Source organism: Rhopalosiphum maidis, chromosome 1, assembly GCF_003676215.2.
Source record: "Rhopalosiphum maidis isolate BTI-1 chromosome 1, ASM367621v3, whole genome shotgun sequence".
NCBI lineage: Eukaryota > Metazoa > Arthropoda > Insecta > Hemiptera > Aphididae > Rhopalosiphum > Rhopalosiphum maidis.
This window is the reverse complement of record NC_040877.1, coordinates 18,912,017-18,936,494: the sequence shown is the minus strand read 5'-3', so window position 1 is coordinate 18,936,494 and position 24,478 is coordinate 18,912,017. Positions and strand designations below refer to the sequence as shown.

The window sequence follows — 24,478 nt, the reverse complement described above, 5'->3', positions numbered from 1 at the left end:
TGTATGGTTGATAATTTATATAGACATTTTAAGGTTATCAAACAAAACTCTATTTCTATCTAGGACACTCGGTAGAATATAATAAAGACAAATAAATTTAATATTCGTAGTCGTAGATACTGCAGAATACAGAGCATTAATAAATTAGGATGTCCAAGTATAGTCAGATAATACGTAAAGCGACTCCTAATTTAATAATTATTTCTGTTGTTAATTACTATCCAAATGATACACAAATCTGAAATCATACTTGTATAACCGGAAAAGTGGATATACGATTTTAATTCTTATGTAGGTACCTATACGGCTATATTTACACATGATTCAATTTTAATGATATATATATTTTAATTATACTAAGGCACGGCGATGTAATAGTATGATGAAAGCCATTCGTTAGTTTACTTTTTGTAGGACTTACCCATAATATTATCGAATACCATAAGAGTTGTTTGTATGTTGTCTGGTACAAAATATGTAGGTACAATAGTTGAATAGCGGATGTGATTTTAATATTTGCCTACGAGTCCTACGCGTTTTAATGTTGGCCTCCGGCAGTTTCGCGGCGTGGCCACGTACAATTTTACAATAAAATTACTTTTTTTTAAGTGTTACTCGTATAGTTTCATATATATGTATAATTATTACTTATTATTTATTGTATGTTCAATTGGAGGTCTATTATATAATAAGATAAATAAGTTGGTATATAGTAGAAACCTAGCTAATATACTGAATTAAAAATAAACAATAATGTTTAGCTATTGAAATTAACACCACGTGTGTAACTACTTAACATATTTCACTATTTTATTAATAAATAGTAAAAAGAATATTTAAATTTAATTTTAATTATAAGCACAAATAAATTTATATTTATGTTAAAGCTTACTGCGTTCTTATAAAATATTCTTGTATATATGTTTTTTCTCATTACTATTTTCAATTTTTCATAATCCAAATTTGGAAATCAAAACTAATATAGAAATAGAAAAAATATTTGTCATTGTATTTAAATTCATTCTAAACAGATTTTGGTTTAACCTTGCTTATTTTTTTTTTAATGTACCTTAGAATTTTGTCGGTATGACACCGATGGCGGTATCTATTTTTTCTTTACACACCGGTCAGCAAGTTCCATTTTTAACGACTGGAAAATGCCTATTTTAAAATTGACTAAATATTTTAAAGTTCCAACTAGATTGTATTTCTATTTGGTAGTTACTGTAGATAGTGTTTGGTTAAACTTTTTGAGCATTTTTATTTCTATCCATATAGTTGTCTACAGAAAAATATAAGCATGTAAAATAAAAAATATCAAGTAAAACCAGCAAGTACCATATAATAGAATCTAACCCATCGTTGTAAAAATCTTCATGACGTTCCTCAATTCTCTCGAAATTTAAAAATTAACATTAATATGACTATAGAAACTAGATAGTTATTTTATTCTTATTTCGTATTAGCATGATATTTACAGTGCTTATTAATTTATGTATAGCAGCGGTGCGTTGATACACTGGTGTACACAATATACATTTGCATAGATGTTGAAGGGGGGGAGGATAATATCTATATTAAAAAAAAAAAAACAATTACAATAAAGATGTTTTATAAAGAAGTTTCCACATTATACAGTGAAAAAAGTCATGGGTTGAGAGAGAACAGCCAATCCGAGTGTGTGTACGCAACTGCGTTGACGGTTACAAAACTTCTATAATGACGTGCATTAAAGTTGTATATATAGTTGGTCAATGCGTGTGGCACGGTGATTTTATTTCACATGTATAGTATGTTTGTTACCATTGTTGCATAATGTATTAATGTACATAATGTCCTATACGGCTAACGGCTAATACGAACATTAATACTTTTTAATCATTTTATCGTGTAAGGCACCATGAATTGGTGAGAATAGTGGTACAGATAATAATAATAATTATTTGTTCCCTATTTAAGGTGATTTGTACAATGTAAGTAAACGTACAGTCACATGTATGTGTGTATAAGTATCTTATGTATGTAAACCCATTTTAAAAACGGTTGCATTGCGTTCAACGCGCTATCTATATATTATTTATATAATATAACTACGTATACATATATTGTACCATACGTTTCATACATTTATTATTTTTTTTACAATTTTTATTTTATATAACTATAATAAAAGACAAATTGTCGACACAAATATACTAACTTAGGTATAATTTTAATGAATGGATGACCTTGTGTCCCTATTTACATAGGTACCTATATGTGTTTGTAAAATAATAATTGATACCTATGTATTGTATATCTGCATAGGTAAATTTGTTTTATGCATATTATATACTGTGACTTGTGAGTACTTTGGATGGTTTTGAATTTTCTGTTAACTTATGCATTTTCTGAACTACTTCAATTATCACAATGTGATAATTGTCAATGTGAAGTATAATTTTGCGATATTTGATATTAAACAAATAATAATGATTAACAAAATATATTATTATTTAAAACTCTTAAAACCTTAATATATTTCCACCATAATCATTAAAGTTCGTCAAATTGCATATTTGCATTAGGTATAATAAGGCTTTAAGGATTCCGGAGGATTATAGTTAATTAGGTTAGAAAATATTTTCATCGCATTTAAGATATTATTTAATGTTTTTGACTTGATTCTTGATTTTAAATTTAATTTCTCATTTTCCTATCGGTATTTATTTAAGATACCTATGATTAAAACTTTAAAATATTGTCTACTGTTACTGTACTAAGCTTGTATAAAATATATTTTAACAACTAAATGTTAATTTTTTTTTCATATATTTTAAATTGAATTTTCTTATTAATAATGAATTGTCATTTGTGATTGGTCATAATTTTATATAAAATTGAAAGACGAAATTGTTAAAGAAATAAGAAGTAGAATATTAATTAAAAAAGGGGATTTTTTTAAATTATACAGAAAATAAAGCTGAAATTGTATAGCTGGCGTAATAGTTTATCAAGCTTGATTTATAACTGTATAATGTGTAAGTATATCATTTTTAACTATTTTTGGGCAATATTAATATGTTATAAATGTTATAATAATGATAATATGTATTATTTTTATTTTTATAATTTAATAATCGCCAATCGGCTTATAAATATAAAAAAAAAATTTCAACAAATATACATAAATATATTAAATATAGTAACAATAGAATTTATGTGTTAAAAATATGAATGAATATGATGAGTGTGTCTTAGTATAAAATTATTAGTAGTTATTAAATATGGACATCATTTTGTTAAAAATGCATTTTTTTGCAAAATTGCTACGGCTTAATGGTGTGTAAAAGAAATCTTAACTACGTATTGACTATTAATTTAAAATGGTTCAAATTTGTTTAGAATATAATAGGTATTAGCTGTATAATAATTTATATTTTATCAGCATTGCAGGGTGTATATATTGCATCACTAACTATAACACTGTACAATGTGTGCTGGTATTTTATAAAGTATAATTTCATAAGAATCATTCAATTATTTTGATAGTATTTCAGTAGTTATTAGGTAGGTGTAGACAGTAGTTATATTTATTTGTTAAAAAACAAAAACACAAAAGTACAACATAGAGATATCTTTTTTTCTTTTACAATGATTTTATAATTTATAGTTGGGAAAGTTGGGCGTTTGTTTATATTTAAATGTGGCAGTATAACTGACCGGATATAACTAACCACACTAACATTTTCATGGCTATGTTTTGTTTTCACGGTTCATGTGAATTGAATGTCACGCAACAGTTTCTATATGAATATACGTATAATCGTAAATGCATAATGCATCCATATAATCATGTAGGTACATTTGGAATAAACTACCTATATGTTTAGGTCTAGTGCATAAAATATAAAATATATTATATGGTTGTTTGTTTACCTATGTATAGTATAGTTATTGGATATACCTGCACTATATGCACTACACAGCCTACATCCGATTTAGATCGGAATTATTTCAAAGTTTATCTATCCGGTTTTTGATAGTCAACAATTGTTTAAAATTAAATCATATATGTCTGTAAATAAGATTCATATAATGTATACTGAAATTCAGTTTGACGTATCTATAGTGCCTACATGCGCACATGGCTACATATATTATTTGTGCGTTCAATAATACTGTGTTGGGGTAGGTACCACATAAAAACCTTTATCTGATGTGTTCTTTTAAATCGTAAATTAAAAATAATTTAGATTACATATAGATTCAGAAATACAAAAAGATATTATAGATATTATGTAAGTGTAATTTATAAGTTAACTAGATTATACTGATTATAGATTACAGTAATTATCTATGAATAAATAAATTAATATATATATATATTTAAAGATTATTTAAGCATTATTTCGCACAAAAATAGTTACGATATATATGTTAAGAAGAAATATGGATATTAATATAATAAATAAATTCAAAATAATAATAATAAGTACGTAATAAATAGTAATAGTGTATTAATGAATAATATAATTATATTTTATTTATTTATTTTAACGACAATCGTTTAATTGCAGGTGCATCAATAATAATAACAATATTGAAAATAAGTAATAATTAATAAATAAATAACATTTACGAATTTAGTTAGGTTCACAAAAAAAATTTCTTTTCATATCTAAAATTCAAAAATTAATTAAATGATTCCTCGTACATTTAATATACATAATAATAATCACATACACTTGTAACAAGTGTCTGAAGTTCAATTTCAAAATTTTACAATATTAGTATAATATTTACTTTTTGGTTCCAGTATGAAATACTATAACACAATATGGAACCTTGTACTAAATTCAAGTCTGAGATATAAAAATCAGGCTTTTTATAAATTTTTAACTACAAAATAATTTAAATTATAAATTTTCATGATACGTACATATATTTTGTCAAATTTGAACTTGAAATGCTAAAAAAAAAATCGCATGTACATATCTTTATTATTTTTAAATAATATCTACAATAACAATTCATTAAGCACATTGTGTTAAATTTTCAGTTTTTTTAACGTGCTAAAACTGTTCATTAATATAATTTTAAGGAAAAAATCTAAAAAAAATAAATAAAAAATTCAAAATGTCTATATAAAATAAAGAAAAAGAGTCACATTATTTTAAAAATAATGTTATATATATTATGTATAGAAAATACTTATACTCCAATACTTGTATAAACATTTAGTGGAAATTAAAACTATTTACGCGTGATTATTTGTTTTAAATTATAACAAAATAAAAAAATCAATTTTAACTAAAATTGGTTTTGTGTACAAAATTCTCAATTCTAATTTTGTTTTGTTTTTCTAATTATTAAGATAAGTACGCTAAATATTTAATTTTAAATTTTAATCCTTTATTTTACCAAGTACTAACTAGATTCATATTTCTATCAGAAAAGATGCTGATGTCTGATTTTTACTTTAAAAAGTGTCGACACAAAAAAACTATTTCAAAATTGTAAATTCATTCACTAGATATGTAGATCACCCTTATTTTTTAATTTAATAAAGACCATATTTTAAAAAAATTTAAGATTTTTTTTGTTTTACATGAGGAGTGTTTTATGTTTATATAAACTAATTATTTAACAGATATTTTTTCTGAAAATGTTGATGTATCAAAATCAAAATTCGAACAAGTAGTTTTGAGTTATTAATTTTGTGTATTAAAGAAAGAAAATCCTTGATAACATGTTCAGAATATATTATAGTTGATATGATGATTTCAGATTTGAACATTTTAGTTGTCAATATTAATTTATTATCATTAATAAATGTATAATTTATAACAATAGTAAAAATATAATAAATACTAGATCCGATATTACATCTATTTTATTTTATTTTTAATCTATTTTTAAAGACTATTATTTTTAGTATAAATATTTCAATAATTGTAAAACTACTCATTCGAATTTGAAATCATGTACGTCAAAATATATAAATAAATATAGGTAATTATTGTAGGTAAATCAGTTGATGTTTTTTTAAAAAAATTGTTAAATGTTCCAGCAAATGCCACCAAATAAAACATGTAACAACAAGTAATAATTAAAAATTAACACAAATATGTAATTGTAGTATAACCTTTTTATTCATTTTTTATATTCACAATATCATACCTAATTAGTAATTATCTATAGTCTATACTTATTTATAGTTTAAGTTTTAATAAAATAGTACTGAATGACACGAAATTAAAAATATTTCAAATACCTGTGTATTTTAATACATAGGACCTATGTACAATTATTTCATTAGTGGTCAGGATTCTTTAATATTAAAATCTAACTTATCAATTAATAAATGAAAATCGTTTAATAGTTAAAAAATTTAAATCTTTTTTAATTAGGTAACAAATTATAACATACAACAAAACATAATAATTTCTTTTTTTTAATGTAATTTTTCTTCATTATTCAATAAAATGTGATTATTTTTTTTCTATTTCATTTTTAAAATTAATTTTTCTATTACCTAATCTAACCTACCCGTGCTAACTAAATATGGGCCTATCATAGTTAGTTTATTTTTTATAGAATAGCAATAAATTAATAATAAGAAAATATAGTTAAATTTATAAAATAATACAAAATGTTTCATTTTTATTATTTGCCTGACTTAAAATAAGCTTTAAGAATGACTATAGACTTTCAACTAAATGTCTATAAGCGAATAGTAAAATTGCATAAAAATTAAACTCTTTGATTATGTGCTTAGGCATTTAGTAAAATTTCTGATTTGACATACATAAAATTTCCACAAATTTGAATTAGAATAATCACTTTATAAGTACAAAATAAGGTTGTGCATCCTTAATGAATTATCTTGTATACGTATAATATATAGATATAAGGACATGAGGTATAAGGTATTTAAAATTAACGCGGTATACCTATAAAATACATTACATCTACTATATTGTCTTAACATTTTATAATAAAAACAATAATTCATAGTGTGTTTTGTCTATTGAAATTATTTGGAAGAATTTAAAAAATATGTTGATTCTATATATAGACTATAACTAACTTTTTAATTTTAATTTTTATTGCATTGTTTTGCTTTATTTGGTAAAGCGCCATAAATCGTAATTCATGAAATGCATAAATATTTTTTTACCAATAAGAAAAATGTAGTATCATTTATTAAATTTTCCCGTTTCAAGTATTTCTGATGAATACAAATAAACAATTAAAATTTGTACAATAGAATATCATTTGGTAAAAATATAAAATTAATTATTACATTATTTTTATTTATAATGCTTGTTTTTATATTTTTGATACAGGTACTGTGAGTATCTGAGCATGAATATAAGGCTAATGTGAATGGTGGGGGATCTCGTATACAACGAGCATATTTAGATACTAGTAGAGAGGAGCACAGGTGAAACCGTATAACCAGAAAACCGCTGGTAAGGTCGTTCGTGACTCCGGCTACACGGTTAGTAGTTTAGTACCGAGAATACATTGGATCGCGGTTATAGTGTCGCGTTCGACGTCGGTAATAAAAAAATAATAGAATAATATTTTAAAAACAAAATAAATAAAAATCGAGAGCTCGTGATTGTGCGCGACCGTGTTGTTTTTTTCAAGTGACTACTTTCTTATGTATACAACGTTTTATGTTTGTTTGTGCTAAAATCAAAATCAAATATTAAAATAACTAAAATAGCTGAGTTATAATGCAGTCGTTGTTCTTTATAGTGGCGGTGTATGTGTGTATGTAAGGGAATAATACGATTTTTCAGAATTACGAATGCATATACATGCATACCAAATTTTTGGAATAATCAAAGGTACTTAACATATTAATAAATATTATATACTGTAGATTTACTACTCATTTACTACCTATAAATATAGTAGCTCTAGTAAGCTTAACATTTTAATGAAGTTAGATTGTGATGCTTTGTGAAATTTTAGTTCGACAAATATTTATGTATATGTTTTTAAACAATTGTTGTTTTAGATTAATGATAAAGAATAATATTTTTGCTATTTGGTCTGTCGTTAAAGTCTCTAATAAATCATCCTTTAAAATACAAAATATTATTTTTATGACACATATCGAAATGTACATTGATGTAAGCATGATTCTAATCCTTGCATTTGTAAACTTAGGTACCCATAATAAAAAATATTTATCAAAATCTATTGTAGATTTTATATATTATAGATTCTTGTATATTTTTTGATTGTTTACATAATTTAATCATTTAACTATTAGTAAATATTGTTATTAAACTGTATAATACAATAGGTTTAAAAGTTAGAGTAATATACATTATGTTTTTGTATTCGATATAGTTGATAAATTACATTTTCAATATTTTATTTAATCTGTGATATTGCGGTGTAATCATTCAAACGTTTATAAACAAATACAATAAACTGTAATTTTTAATGTTTACAACACTGGTTTTTCTTGATAAAAGTAGAAGTTTTTTAAACAGTTATTAAATCTATAGCAATTAGTAATTACTGAATTCATTCATTTTTTAAATGTTGAATAAAAGATTTTTTAAATTTGTGTTGTATTTTAATAAATTTGAATTAAGCAAAACTTATCTATCGGATAGTTAGTTTAAATATTACAATTAATTGACATACTATCAAATTCAAAGTTAATAATACTACCGGTATTTTACGTTATTTAAATTTGTATGCGACTTTCGTATTATATATATATACATTACAATCGTTTAGAAATGCTCAAATATCGCATAAAATGCAACATACAAACGAATAATATTCTTTTACTTTAATTTTTATAGCAGATCAATTCAAAATGAAATAATAACAACACAAGGTTGGTTCTCTTGGACACAAATTATCAACTTTAGAATATTGAATATTTTTTAAAATAAGTTCTTATATTTAATTTTAATTATTTTAAGTTATTGTTTAAAAGTAATATCAATAATCAATCTAACATTTTAAAACAAGTTGCAATAAAACTGATCTGACATTAATCTTTGCAATGACCGATTTCCTACTTGTAGTTGTATAAATAAATATTTTAATTCAAGATATGGATTCCAATAATTACAGCCGAGACTAACGATAGAATCTATTGACAGTATTAATGACGAGTAATTAAAAACAGATATGAATACCAGTATACCTATTATCTTTTTATTTATTTTATGTGGAGGTATATATGTACATATATATTTCGTTGCATATATTTATGGAATTGAATTCCTTATTGATATTCAATTTATTCACAGCTTAGAAATTATTATATTATACAAATTCCACTATAATATGTAATATGTATCTATAAGGTAATCATCAGATGTTTGGATATGTATTTGTACCTGAAAAGCGAAGGTTTATTTAAACGATAATATTGTATATATTTTAATCATTACAAGGATAATTGTTATAATAATACATCCAATTAGTATTTTTTTTATCATTGTTATATGCACTTATAAATATTAAAGAATTTCAAAAGTAAAAAACATAAAGTTAATAGTTCAACATCATGGTTTAGTCAATACAATAAAATTCCGACTTAGTTCTTTTAAAATATTGTATTTTAATAAATTAATCTTTGTAATAAGTAATAATATAACATATTACATTAAATACTATGATAAATTTAAGTACACGTAGAAAATATTTTACTATTACGTTATTGGAGAATTATTTTAGAGATGTATTTTTAATTTTTAATAATTATATGTATGAAAACTTAAAGAAATAAAGAATATTTAATGGTTCCACAATGCCTTTTCTTATGGATTTTTTCGTAAAATACTTTTTAAAACAATAATATAAACCAATATAGGTTAAGCCATGCAATACCTACAAAATAATAGTTATAAATGTTATAATGAATATTGATCGTTACTTATAATACATTAATTACAATTTATTTTTTAAAATTATTTTAGTCTTCGCAAAAATTAAAAATATTATTTTGAAAAAACTTTTTCTAATAACCGCAAATCCAAATTTCAGTACCGGCACATTTGCAACACTTAATAATTTTCATTTATTTAATGATAATCTCATCAATAATTAATTATTATAAAGTACCTATATAAATTGTTTTTATATGAAAAGTATTTTTGGTAAAAGTAAGTGTTAAACTTTTTTGGAAAAATACTGGAAAATTCAATCGGAATCTAAGAATATGCATTAATTATTGTTTTGTATAGCACTGCTTGTTATATTATCAATAAGAAATATTTAACTATTTCGGAAATAAATTCAATTTATAAAAAGTATTTTTCTATATAGTATATACAATACATGTTAGGTAACAGTAAAAATAAAATAATACATTTTTAAATGTGAAAAATTCTTATATATTTTGTTTGTTTATGTCATATGTTTACAAATTCAATACAAATTTGTCTTGCATTTATCAATACAGTATGTATTATAATTTCAATCAAAACGTTATTGGTTAATATCCGGTCAAAATCGCAAACTCAAGTTTATATTGTTATATCCTAGTCATTATATTCAATATTTAACGAATGAATTTTGTGAGGGGTTTACATTCCTACTACAGAGACTGTACTGGTAGGTACACTGTGTAGACGTATATTCTATATATCTGCGTACATGATAATACGCATGAAAAGTTATAACTGTAAAAAACGCATCAAATAAAATATTATACTAGTTTGAATAGACATTATATGGCTCTTAAAAAGTTTATAATTAACGTTTGTTGCTATAATTTATTATATTTTCCCATAAAGATTAATTAATGTTTATAAAAAAGGTAACTATGTATAATGACATAATACATTTCATATTTATATAATAATAATAGTATTAAATATCATATTTATTTTCAAGGATTCGAAACTGTCAAGTAACAATAAGTACTTTTCATACATTTTTAAAATAATTACCCATCTGTTATATATTATGTGTAAAATATCTTGATATCCCAACAGTATGTCTGTTTTTTATTTGTTTTTATTCTTTCTACTGTTTTTGATCTTCAAATGCATATTTTGAGTATTTTAAATTCCTTAAAAACGAAGGTGTAATTCAGATTATAGCCTCAATATATCATTTTTAATATATTGAACTTCAGGTAAGAAATAATAAGTAATAACCGATATGTAGAAACCAAATTATAATATTATTTGATCTAAAGATTAGAATTAATAATAAAATAACAATATTTGGCTTAATGACAATACTTTTGTTTAAACTTGAAACAAACGGAGATTTATAGACTTCTATTCTATATAATTCAAACAAACATACTTTAAGGTAGTCAAAATACAAATGATTTAAATGTTTAAAATAATCACTTGCAGGTATTAGGGATAGCTAAAAACTGTTTGCTTATATTCACTCGCGTTTTATCAGTGATGGTGTACCTAGAAAAATACTAAAATTAGTTTTAAACACTGAGAACTTTAAAGCAAAAAATATATAGAATAGAATATTATCTAATAGTAACATATTAAAATAATATACAACATTTTTTCATTTTATTGGTTGTATAGGATTATTAATAAGTGTAACCAGTTATCTATATTTTTAGTTTAATTTACTTTTTTATTTACTTGAAATTAATATATTATTTAATAAGTCAGATGGCATACCTAGTACCTATTATATATTTACTTTGTCGAGTTATTTTATTATTAATATCGAAGTATAATTAATATATATATATATATATTATACTTACAAATTTATAATATTATATGTATCCTATAAGTGGAGTCATAATATTTTTATTTGTTAATTCAATTAATTGTTTAAGGTATATTTTATCTTATGATTACAACTATACTTTTATTTTAGTTAATATTGAATTTAAATACTATTGATTATTTTTTTAAGCTTAAAATCAACATGTTTTGCGTGTAATATAAATAAAAAAAAAAATAAAATTTGTATTTTATAAATAAAAATAAATATATATTTATATTATTTAATAGTATAAATCATATGGCATATTAATATGTAGCTAGAACGGATGAATTTATACTATGTTAACCATTAAATATAAATTATCCTATGATATATGCAGTATATGCACATATATGTTTTAAATTGTATTTTAGATGCTGTAATGTTATTATTAAATATTCACAGTTGACACGGTTGTAACTTGTAGTTATTCAACTATTACTAGTATCATACGCTATAAAATGTATGAGAGAGGTTACTAAACCAAAAAACCTTTTAAATTTAGGTGCTTCAATTATACCTTTAACTATATAGATGCTGGGAACTACTTTCATCCTTTAATATTTTTTTTTAGCTTATTCTAACTAATAATTATTATTACAGTCGAAAAAGGATTTTAAAAAGTAGATACATCATACGTATGTACGCATCGACATTTAATATTAATACGTATAACACGTACCTTAATAACGGCATAATGCTTGTTTATATTTATGTAGTGACATTAAATGACAATAGTACAATAAATATGAACTATTTTTTTTATTAAAAATAATTGATAATAGAACTTAACAGAAAGGAAACTAATTTAGCTCACCTTAGTAAAATACTTTTATTAAATGGCGACGAATTCGGTTAATGGGGTAAGAGCTCGGGAACTATTTCGATACCAGAGCTGTACTGAAGTATCGTCATCGCAATATTATAAGATCTACCATTTAAGGGTGTTGACCAGTTGCCCTCAACGGCTGTTTTTGGCATTTAAAAATGTACCAGTTGACCTCAAACTAATATACCAGTTGCCCTTACATATTATTATATACATGAGATTATAATATCGATCTGTAAATAGAGGAGGTAAATATATAAATAATAATCATATAGTACATAAAAATAATGAAAATTGTATTAATAATAATAGCTCATCTGGTACAAATGGAGTACTTTACCAGAGCGCTTAATTTTAGACGCGTATAAATAAAATTATAACTATAATACCTAATTATTGTAAATTTAAATATAATTATTATTACATATTTACCTTTCCTATTTTATTGATTTGTATAATGATATTATAGTCATATATATAATAACAACTGGTAAATTTGGTTGAGGGCAACTGGTCCATTTTACTGTAGGTAGTTCGGGGGGGGGAGAGGATTGGCAAATAAAAAAAGGTACTTTTGACTTTTTAAGGCAACCGGTACACGCCCCCATTTAAGGATATTCTTTTCTTCGGATTTATTATAGTATACATATTGTTAATTATACCATAATATTATTGTGTTTTGCAGACGACGACGTTTACCCGCAGCCGGATAGTGTTGATGCCACTGCTGCAGCAGTTTGTTGAACATTTGTCGCGCAATATCATACTATAACTACGCCGAGTACATAATTTCCGAAATGATTACAATATGATGCGAGGGACCGCGTACGGTGTATAACGCGCACGATCTCGCTGCCGCCGCCGCCGTCGCCCCGACTGCGACACCGCAGTGGCCCGCGCTGCAGCACGATGTACCGGTCGAACTTTTACGAGAGCACGTGCCTGCGATGCTACCAGACGGTGTACCAGGTGGACAGGGTGGGCCCGCTCAAGGACTTCACGTTCTTCCACAGCGGGTGCTTCAAGTGCGTCGTGTGCGGTACGAAGCTGACGCTGAAGACGTACTACAACAACCAGCACCGGCAGGAGGACAAGGAGGTGTACTGTTCAAGTCACGTGCCGAAAATCGGGCCCGGCCACCTGGACGGCACGTCGGTGGGAATCAGGAGCGCGCTCAATGTGCCCAAGTCCACGTCTTACGTCAACGACCAGATACGCGGCAGCGGTAAGGGCACGTTCGACGCCGAGGCGCTCAACATCAAGCAGCACCTCAACGGCTCGACACCCAACAACCGCGCGCAGTCGCCGCTACCGGCGCCGTACATAGGATCGTCCACCCCGGACACCGGTTACCAGTACGGCCGGTTCGACGCCTCGGCGCTGCACATTGCGCACGCGCTCCGCGCCACCGAACTCCACAAATCGTACCCGAACAAGAACGGTGTCCGGGAGAAGCCCATACACTGTTATCTGGTGAGTGCTCCGATCGTGTAATATTGTTATTATTATATTATATGGTGCTTAATATGTTGCTATATGGTTTTGTGCTTTCGGGGCGCTGTGCGCGATTGGCACGCAGCAGTAGCGCGCTCAGGGGGGATCAGGATGTCACATCCCCTTTTGAATTTTTTTTTAATGATTTATTATCTATATGAAAAAAAAAATTTAGGTTCTATAACAAGTCAAAAATGAATATCCCCCCTTTTTAAAAAAACTAAGCACGCCACTGGTACGCGGTAGTATGAGCGGCTTTCTTGCAGAATTTTTTCTACTAGGCGCCGACAATTTCTTAAAATGTAGGGGGTTGACTTTCTCTTAAATATTATCACAAAGTTAACCGCATACGCGTATATAATAGGTACCTATATTAATTATTATGTTTCGTTTATATAAAAAACGACATTGTTAATAGGTGTTCGCGCTTATAAATTATAAATTATAACTAACCGGTATCATAAATTATTTTAAGTTTACCCATTTACTGGCAGGTATTATTGTTGATTTTGTAAATCCCGCTATGGTGGTATTAGCTCTATAACTGTGTGTACTTATTCTGGCTATTCTACTTCTGTGCGTGTCGCAGATATATCTGAACGTATTCTGTAGTGAGTGATGGACTGTACAAGAAAAATGCCACTAACTCTTGCACTAGGAGAGGATCTTGAGATGGAAATTTCGAATTAGTGCTACACATAATATTAACACAGACCCGAGGCTTATTTAGAAATTTTTTTGGGAAGGGGTTGAGGTATTTTAAATTATAATGAACTTCTACAATTTAAATAATAAGCAGACTTAATAAACAATTCCTGGAATTGGATAGCTGAATTCCCTTCAGCCCCCCATAAATACACCCCTGACACGAACATAGAGTTTAAATAAACAAACAAGCATTCCAAATCAGAACAAACGACATAATTGAATACGTATCCATTTTTTAAAAGATTGATTTTTTATTGAAAACAATTATAATTTATCGACGGAGACAAATACTGCAGAGGAGATAGCACCCTGCACTGGCGATGTAACGTATTATGTATTTATTATATCAGCTACGTATAAAAAATGAATCTATTTACAAGTTTAAAGTTATATTCATTCCATATTTTACAACTACACATAAATAGTATACTTATTATTTTATGAAGGCGTATATAATACAATAAATAAAGACGTTTTCCTTATATGGTCCTTAAAAAACGCACGGATATTAAAACTTGCAATATTATTGTAATTCAACTATTCAAGAGATATAATGATCGTCTTGGTCGAATAAATACAATTATACGTTAAATTATTCGGCCCTTATATTTGTATGTATACAGTCATACAGATATAAGTATAGGGCAATAATATATATTATTGTATGCATTAAAAATTGAAACGCTTAATAGTTTTTGACGTCTATAGGTACTAAGTTTTTTCTGTCTATTTAATTTATTTTCGAATGTTTTGTTTGTATACGCATGTACTATAACATCATTTGCATAGCTCGAAACAATACAACGAATACATTATTACACTTACGTGTACATTTACTTATCATGTGTGCGAACCATTTGTGGTTAAAACAATTAAGAGTCGGCGAAAGGTCTTTTTAGATTTTTTTATGTAATACACTCGAGTTACGCGTTGCACACGTTTGGAATATTTAGAATATTAACATCCAAATCTCTTTCTATTTTAAACACATCATTCGTCAATCGTTTTTCCCATAATTGAAATATGTTGAAATTCATGGCTATATTACTTACAGTACTTATTATGTATATAATATATTAAAAGAAAAACTGTGTATGTGTATTGTACCATTATTAATGTAATTTACGTACAAAAGTGGATTTGCTATCGAAATTAATAATTGTTTTTTACTACTTTATAAAGCAGTATAATATATAGTTACTATATATAAATAAAACAATTACTGTAAGTCTGTAAAACTTATTGTTCCAAGATTTCTGTAATTAAAAAAAAAAAACTTGCAAAATACATGAAATATGTTTTATTTTTATCGTTATTTGTCATTCTCTAATAGTTTTTTCAACACATTAATTAAATTAAAAATAAAAGAAAAACATTTACCCAATAGTTAAATACTCCATCAACTACCAGTATATTATATGAATATGTGTGTGTGTGTGTGTGTTTCACTCAAATACTGGATTCTTAGAACTCTTTAGTTAATTTACTACTCTCAGAAGGAAAGTAGTAGGTACTGCTATTAAATACTTCAATACAATTTTTTTATTTTATTAACAGAAATAGTCAATAGAGAATAGAGTATAGGAGCTGAAAAAATTATTCTATTCCATAAAAATTAATAAAGTATAATATATAACATAGGCATTATAATTTGTAGGTACTTATAACATAAGAAATCATATTTCAATATATCGAATATTTCAATTTATATTTTTATTTTAAAAAAGCAAAATATTTAGGTAAATTATATGTTATAATAGAATCATTAGATAAATATAACAATATTAATTATTATTATTTTCATTAGGTACCTTAGTCAATAAGAACATGTTGAGTTCTTTTTTTTCCCATGTTAGAATTTCCTTATTTCACTTTATTTAATTATAATTATAAATTTTAAAGTTGTTCAAAAAATTGGTTAATTATTTAGATAATTTTATTCCACTTAGAAAAATCATGATGTAATAAAAAAAATAATAATGACTTTATGATGGACCATCTCTTACTGTTATAGTGTTATTGTTTGCCAAATAAGAAAGTGAATAAGATGAATTTAATTTTTAAACGATCATCCAGGAAGTAGGATGTTTTCTTAGTGAAAATAAAATCATCCAGCTGTTGTACTCGGTCGGAAATGGTTGGGCGCCATCCTTGCTATGGTATTTACAGTATACATATCATATATTATACGAATCTCACAGAAAAAAAAATAAGAATAAGAAAAGAAATCAAACGGCTAAATCCAACGTGCAGGCCAGGTCTTAAGGAAATTCACATTTCAGACATAAGTTTATAATGCCGGGCGGAAAATCATGACGATTAATTTTATTACGACTTATTGAGTGTATAAATTTGGTTGAAACACGAAGACCCGTCATTTTCATACGTATAACACACTATGTACACACACACACACACACTTACATACTTACATAGAAGTCTATAGTACTATAGTATAATATTAATAATAGTCAACGATAACGTCTATATAGATATACCGGTGGTGGTGGTACAGGTAGCGTACCGTCGTACACTGATCGTTGTGCGCGGTGAATGGAATGTCGATTCAGGGAATGAAGTGCAATGACAGTGTTCTTTTAGAATTTTGCGGTTCTCTCTAGTTGTGGTGTGCAGACCTATTGCAATTTATTTTTCTAGTTCACGCTTTATTTGGCTCATATATATATATGTATATATATGCACACTGTGTATTAGATACGGTAAATATTGAAACGGAATTACAATACGAATAATAATAATAATAACAATATTAAATGAAAAAGAAGACGCGGTGGACGGAAAAAATAAAAAATAAAAATATAGATACTGAGTTGAATTGATTTTTTTAAAATTAAAAAAAATTGTGGTAATGAGAGTTGATTTAACATATTATTTTTTTATGTCGAAGTTCGCATGTAAACGTTAAGACAATATAGAATCATTTGACTGCGAACGACACAGCGGTGACTTTAACAGCCGTCACGAATTCGTTTTAGACGTACCTATGTATAACAATAAAATAATATGTAGCTATATATGTGAGTGTGTGACACATTCCATCACATATACGCTGTTTTCGCAGCGGGGACATGGGTTAGGTCTTTTCGGCCTACAAGTACGAGAAATCTCGCGCAACACCACAAGGACATATTATGCAAAAAAATTATTACCGCAGTAAACAGAAAACAAAACCATCTTCATAGTATTAGTGATGACGATAGCAATACAATGTTATAAACTTATAAACCTGTAGTTTTACAATTTACGGGTATATCATTATCATACGCATAAATGATATCTATATATAAGTAAGGTTAAGTTAAGCTAAACCGTGTTCGTTTAAATGCTTTTTGCACTAAACCATAGCTATATTGAACAAATTAGATTAGCTGTGTCCTTGAGGCACTTGATATTTCCTGTACGGTGAAATATAAGGCGGAGGTGCACTGTCCCATATAATACTTAGTATATATATTGGGATTCTTTTAACAATGAACACACATTATCTTAAAAATAATTATGTGTTTGAAAATATTTTTTTACACAATTTGATGTCATTATAAAACAACAATATTAGAAAAACAATACTATTTTTATCGTTATTTAAGTCATTAGGTTATCAAAGTATTTTTTAATCTGAAATTTGCTTACGTAATTATACCTATTAATAATAATTACAAGATTTAGTATATACCGTATACTGTAACAGTACTTGACACACGTAGACTGTAAAATACTATATTTTAAGAAGCTTTCGATAAAAACAAACGATAAATCGTGAATTTAAATTTTGTCAATAATTATACAAGTTCTTAACTTAATCACTGATGCGTACTACTAAAAGTTATTATTATAATTTATAATAATAACTCGATAGATGTTAATGATACGATAAAAATTAACATGTGTGAAATATTTAATATTGTGTGGGTCACATTAAATAAAAATTAATTGTATTTGTTTTGCGGTACCTATTCTAAATAATAGGAATTTAGGAATAATTGAAATATATGTCCTCTATAACTTATAAGAGGTATACCGTATAGATGTATTATAATATGTGAAGCATTCCAAGGATTTTTTTGTATAGTATTCAAAGTCGAATGTCACGCAACCGTTTAAATCTAGGACTACACGATTAAAAAACATGTATTTTTGCAAAAAACGATAAACCATACACAATATATGTATAATACCTAATATATTATTATTATTTTAAATGATGCGATTGTACACGGCAGATAATATTTCATGATTCTTGGATTTTTATTCTAACCCAGAAAAAAACTTATGGTATGTGCCTGTACGTATGTATTATAATACCAAAAAAGGCGTAACGCAATCCCATGATCACTCTGCAATTGTAGTCAGCTGACGAACGTATAAAACGAATTATACGCCCGCCATTATTCTTAAAACGACCGATGTAGGGTGCACCGCACATCGTGCTGAATGATTTTAATGCAATAATTTAACTAATTATTATTAAATATAATAACTCCAAATCATACGAGACCATTCTTAATTTGTATACAATTTAATATTATTGTTTTGCTGTTATTGGACGTAAAGTAACCAGGTTTCCTGTTTTGCTCAATTAAAAATTCAAATAAAAACTAGGTATACAATGACTCAACACGTTAAATGTATATTAACGTGCGATGTTGCCGAACTTACCCCGAAACGTATTGTGTATCCATGACGTCATGCTTCAATCATCACCTCCCTATAGATAATATATATAATATAAATGCACAATGTGGATACACATACATACATGTGTATTACTTTCTTCGTCCAACCACGCCGTGAACCGGTTTTGTTTCAACGTATGTCTACGAATTTTATATTCCCCTCCCCCTTTTTGGAAGTAATCTTATTTTCTTTTTTGAGTTTGACTTTTCAGGAATTTAGACATCGGGTTCAAAAAAAAATTTTAATTCTTTCTCCTTATTTGTGTTAGTCTAATAAAACTTCTCCCGTCTCCGTCTATTTTGCATGTAGTTAACATTTTTCCTCTCAAATTCCAAATTCAATAAATATTTTATTTTTTTGGAAATAAATAACTTTATAATATTACAATAGACATTTCGGAATATTGATATTGATGGGGATGGCGATACGAAATAAATAAATTATACATTATACATATGATTATGATAATATAATGAAAATATACATTTTCGAATTTGACGTTGGTCGCACATAATAATATACTTAATGCACATTACTCATCTATACATATACGATTTGTTCGAGTGCGGCGTCAGTGGCCCGGTTTGCGAATATTATACGTAGGTATAATATAGGTAGGTATATCTACATCTGTAATATTATATATATACCTTTTATATTATAATATATAGGTATATACTATAGTAATAGTAATAATACTATATGGTACGCCAGGTGAATACTGATGCGTAAATATATAGAGTTGGGTGATTTATAGGCGTGAAAAATCGACAAAAAATTTACGTGCTTATACAATGTCAATATCAAGGCACTACGATATTAAGGTCAGCCGGTCACACACCTATTTATGTACATGTATTTTATTATTATTATTAGGTATTTATTATTATTGTTATTATAAAGCGATGTATATGGGTAGTAGATACACACGGCGCACAATCGTTTTTATATTGTGTCGTTCACTCGTACGCGTATAATATAATCGTAAGGTAGTCGTGGCCAGGTAGCTCAGCTGTATACCTATGCTGTACGTTGACAGACGCGTAGGTATATGCGTTGACAATAATATATTAGTGCGGCTGGACATGACGCGGTATGCGTACTGCGTACATATATTACATATATACAGTTTAATTTGTTAAGTGGTAATAGCATATGATATAAGTAGGTGCGAACTCTGTGATATTTTTGCGACCATCGATATTATGAGTACTTATATGTTGAATAAATTGTATTTTAGTAAAGTATATGAGTCATCACGACAACATATTCCAAGACCTACATCCGGTCAGTGCCCACGGAAACGTCTTTTATTCCTTCTTCTTCTTTTTTTTTTTTTGATAAGGGTTTTTGGTTATGCAATCGCATCTTAAGTAATCATTATTGGCTTATTGCTACTGGTCTGTGTGGAATTTACCAAAGTAATGTCTTACGAGAAAAATATATTCATATTAACGTAATAACGTGCTTAGTATAATACTCCGAAACCGATACTACGAGTGTGTAAGACAAGAACTGTAGGTATCTATTGAATGTAATTTGTCTATTTGACAGGAATAGTATTTATTGTGTATTTAATTAAAAAACAAAAATTATACCGTCGTGGCGTTGTGTCGTGTATTTGTGTACCTACTTATTAGATATGATATTTCTTTTGCAATGCGATCACAAACTAAAAGTTTAGAGAAATTTTATTTTATTTTACCATGTATATTATAATTTTAACAGCTATCAAAAGGTATTAAATTGTCTTTCTTTATTAATTAAAATATATATGTATAATAAGGTATAAAAGTAGTTTTGTCTGCACTTCACCTATGCTTTATTCAAATCCGAACGTTTTCGTTCATAGAATATTAATTCCAGACTTAATGTTTATTCATAATGTTAAAACTGCGCAAGTTGATTATTTTTACGACATAAGTTTACTATTTTATTTTATTAATAATAGTTTTATATTTTATGGATTTATAGGATAAAGACGAACAGACTAGATTAGAAATGAAACATCGTAAAGAAGAAGACGATTTGTACAGGAAGTTTGCGAAGCAACGGGAAGCCGAAGACAATCGTATTAAGGAAGAGATAAACGTGAGAATAATTATTATATTTTTAATATATAACTTGTCAAAGTAAAAATAAATATTTTTTTTAAATGCATGTTTTCTTAACATATTGATATTATGATGTGTAGAACGAATGGGAAAAAGAATTGGAAAGGCTGACCATACGTTTCGAAAAGGAACTTCAAACAAAAAGAAAACGGCCGGATGAACAAAAAGTTCTCACGTTAAAGTTACAACAAGAACGAGACAATCTTGAAAAAAATATGACACTAAGGAGGGACAAAAAGAAAGAGTCATTAACCAAAAAACTCTTAGAACACGAGAGGTAAGAGCTATTTGTGGATAAAACATTAAATAGTAGATAATACAATTAATCACAATTTTTACCGGTTATCTTTTAACAAAAAATCATTTTTGGAGTTTTTTTACACAATATTACATTGGCAGTTAATGTTATAATTCAAATATTATGTTGCCGCGAATAGGCTCAATACATAATATACATCATATATACATAATTAACATCAAACTATATAATACCTCCATAAAACTAAACTTTTCTATTGAAATTAGAAGCCATAAAGTTGTAAACCTAAACAAAAAAAATCTGTTGGTATAGTTAACTTATAGTATATTATCATGCATTTATGCCATTATGCATACCATAGCATAACCTACATAGTCTCTCAACATTTAATAAGAAAAATTTATCTATTATTCTTTTCATTAAAACACGTGTAACAATTGTAGAATTAGCACTAGATTTACCACCATTTTATTTTTAACAAGTGTATGATTGAACGTTGAAGTATTGAAACCTTTAATCTTTTTAATATGTTTCTGTCGTATAGTATAGTTAAAAAAAAGGAATTAAACAACATCATATAATGTTAAGTATTATGATTAACTATTAGAATTAGGTAACTCATTGGGTTAAAGTTTTTTATTTTTAAGTACAAAAATCTACGTTACCCAAAGATATTAATTAATCCTTAAAAAATTAGTACTAACTAAAAAATATTATTTTTAAGTGCAGTTATTTCACGTTTTAAATGCAACAACAGCAATAATAATAATAACCAATAAACAATATGCTTAAAAATAATTGTTGTGAAAGAAAAAAATCATTTTTTGTTACATTCGAAACCATATAGCGATTAAGGATGGACGTCAAATGAAAAGTAAAATGACCGGCTATATAGTTATATACTTATAAATGATATTCATTATTACATTCATTATTGGCATCATTGTTACATAATACGAGTAAGTGTATCTATAGAATAGACGATGTTATTAGTATTAGTGTGTTATTAAATTGTACAATAATATTGTTAACGTAGGCCAGTTCTCAAAATTGTGAAATATGTATTAAATATTTATTTTTTTAAGTTGATTGATAATTAAGTCACACGAATTGATAGGAACGAATAATAAGGCATTGCTTTTTGTCTTCTGTGTTTTTTGGTAGTTCGGAGGTATAGATTGGAATAGAAAGAAGATTATAGAATATAAAAATACAAACAAAATATGGTTCTTGTACTACTAAATTGTCTGTTGAGTGTTGATTAATTAGTAATTGCATAGTAAAAAAATTGAAATGCATAGTTAAATAAGGATAAAAATAAAGATTTAAGTATTATAAAATATTTTTTTTCTTGAAAAATCGTAATTTTGACAAATTCATTACTAAAGGATTAAAGTAGTGAATTACTCTGTATTATATTACGAACTCTATAGCAAATCCTATTTTCAAAAGAAAAATTATAGAATAGAATCATAAATGTCTGTAGGTACGGAAACAGTGAACTGGTCGCCCGGACGGAGGTCTGTTTATTATGTGAGGGGGTGGGTGGGTTAACGGAATGTATGGTACCTACATGCATAATATTATGTTATGATACCTGATTATAATGTGTATTATTTCCAAACCAGATTATACTGCTATACATAGTGCGCACATAATAATATTCGTCGGCGGTACGAGTACATGGTACTCACTATATACACACGTCCGTCGGCAAACGCATTAAACATATATTACATATTTTATATTTATATGTTACATTATATATGTGTGTGTGTGTGTGTGTATAAAATGATGCCCCCTATGGACGTAATGAAACTGAGTCCTGGACGGGTTTGTTCACTTCAATGGAATGCAGCTCGGCGAGGATCCTCATCGCGCGGTATCGCCGTGCGCGTTTCGTGAATATTATGCACCGCGGGTTTATAAAAGCGCCTCAGTAGTTACCAACACCGCGCCGTCTGCAATATCAATCGCGCATTTTCATTTTTGTTCTTCGCATGGCTCAATCGACGATTCGTGCCATAGATATAACACGTCGATCTTTTACATATATGGTTTCGTATGTAGTGATGATTACGGTATTCATAGGCGTACCTATATCGGCTTTTATACAGAATAATAATAACATTTTATGTAGGTATATCGTATATACATACAGCTACGCCCCTTCACGGCTTCACTACAGTCAGTAAAGCTTGGATATGTTTATGGACGGGATGATAATAATGTAATTGCTGTACTTATACTTATAGGTATATACTCAGTATATAGCTGTTGTGTGTTTACGGTTTACCGGTATCAGCGGTATCACTCCGTAAAGCTGTATAGCCGTGTAGGTAGGTAACTGAAAAATTATGAAATCACGTACGCGGGAGAAATTCTTAAGACATGCGAATATCCCCCGAGGTTCACGGTTAAGTTAACGAAAACATGAGGTGTCAGCTTTAGTAGTGAGTCATGCGTTAATACTGTCGAGAGTTTCTAAATCCTGTATCGTTTATCGTTTATCTTTTATCATTAATATTGAGTTAGCGTTTCTGACTTTACGGTTATTAATACTTTTGGCTTAATAATAGAAAACCTGCGGTTTTTAGTGATTGGAAAACATAAATAAATAAAATATTAATAATTATATAAATATTGACCAAATGC

General features: G+C 27.3%; 1 protein-coding gene across 1 annotated transcript in view; it reads left to right on the top strand.

Annotated features, from left to right (window-relative positions):
- The first annotated feature begins 7,491 nt into the window (after positions 1-7,491).
- Positions 7,492-24,478, top strand: part of LOC113548837 (hillarin) — a 38,007-nt gene continuing 21,020 nt past the window's right edge. Inside the window, exons 1-4 of the mRNA XM_026949919.1 lie at positions 7,492-7,841; positions 13,239-14,026; positions 21,425-21,541; positions 21,645-21,841. Of these exons, the coding sequence (XP_026805720.1) occupies positions 13,463-14,026; positions 21,425-21,541; positions 21,645-21,841 (878 nt within the window). The 5' untranslated portion in view covers positions 7,492-7,841; positions 13,239-13,462. The remainder of the gene's footprint in view (positions 7,842-13,238; positions 14,027-21,424; positions 21,542-21,644; positions 21,842-24,478) is intronic.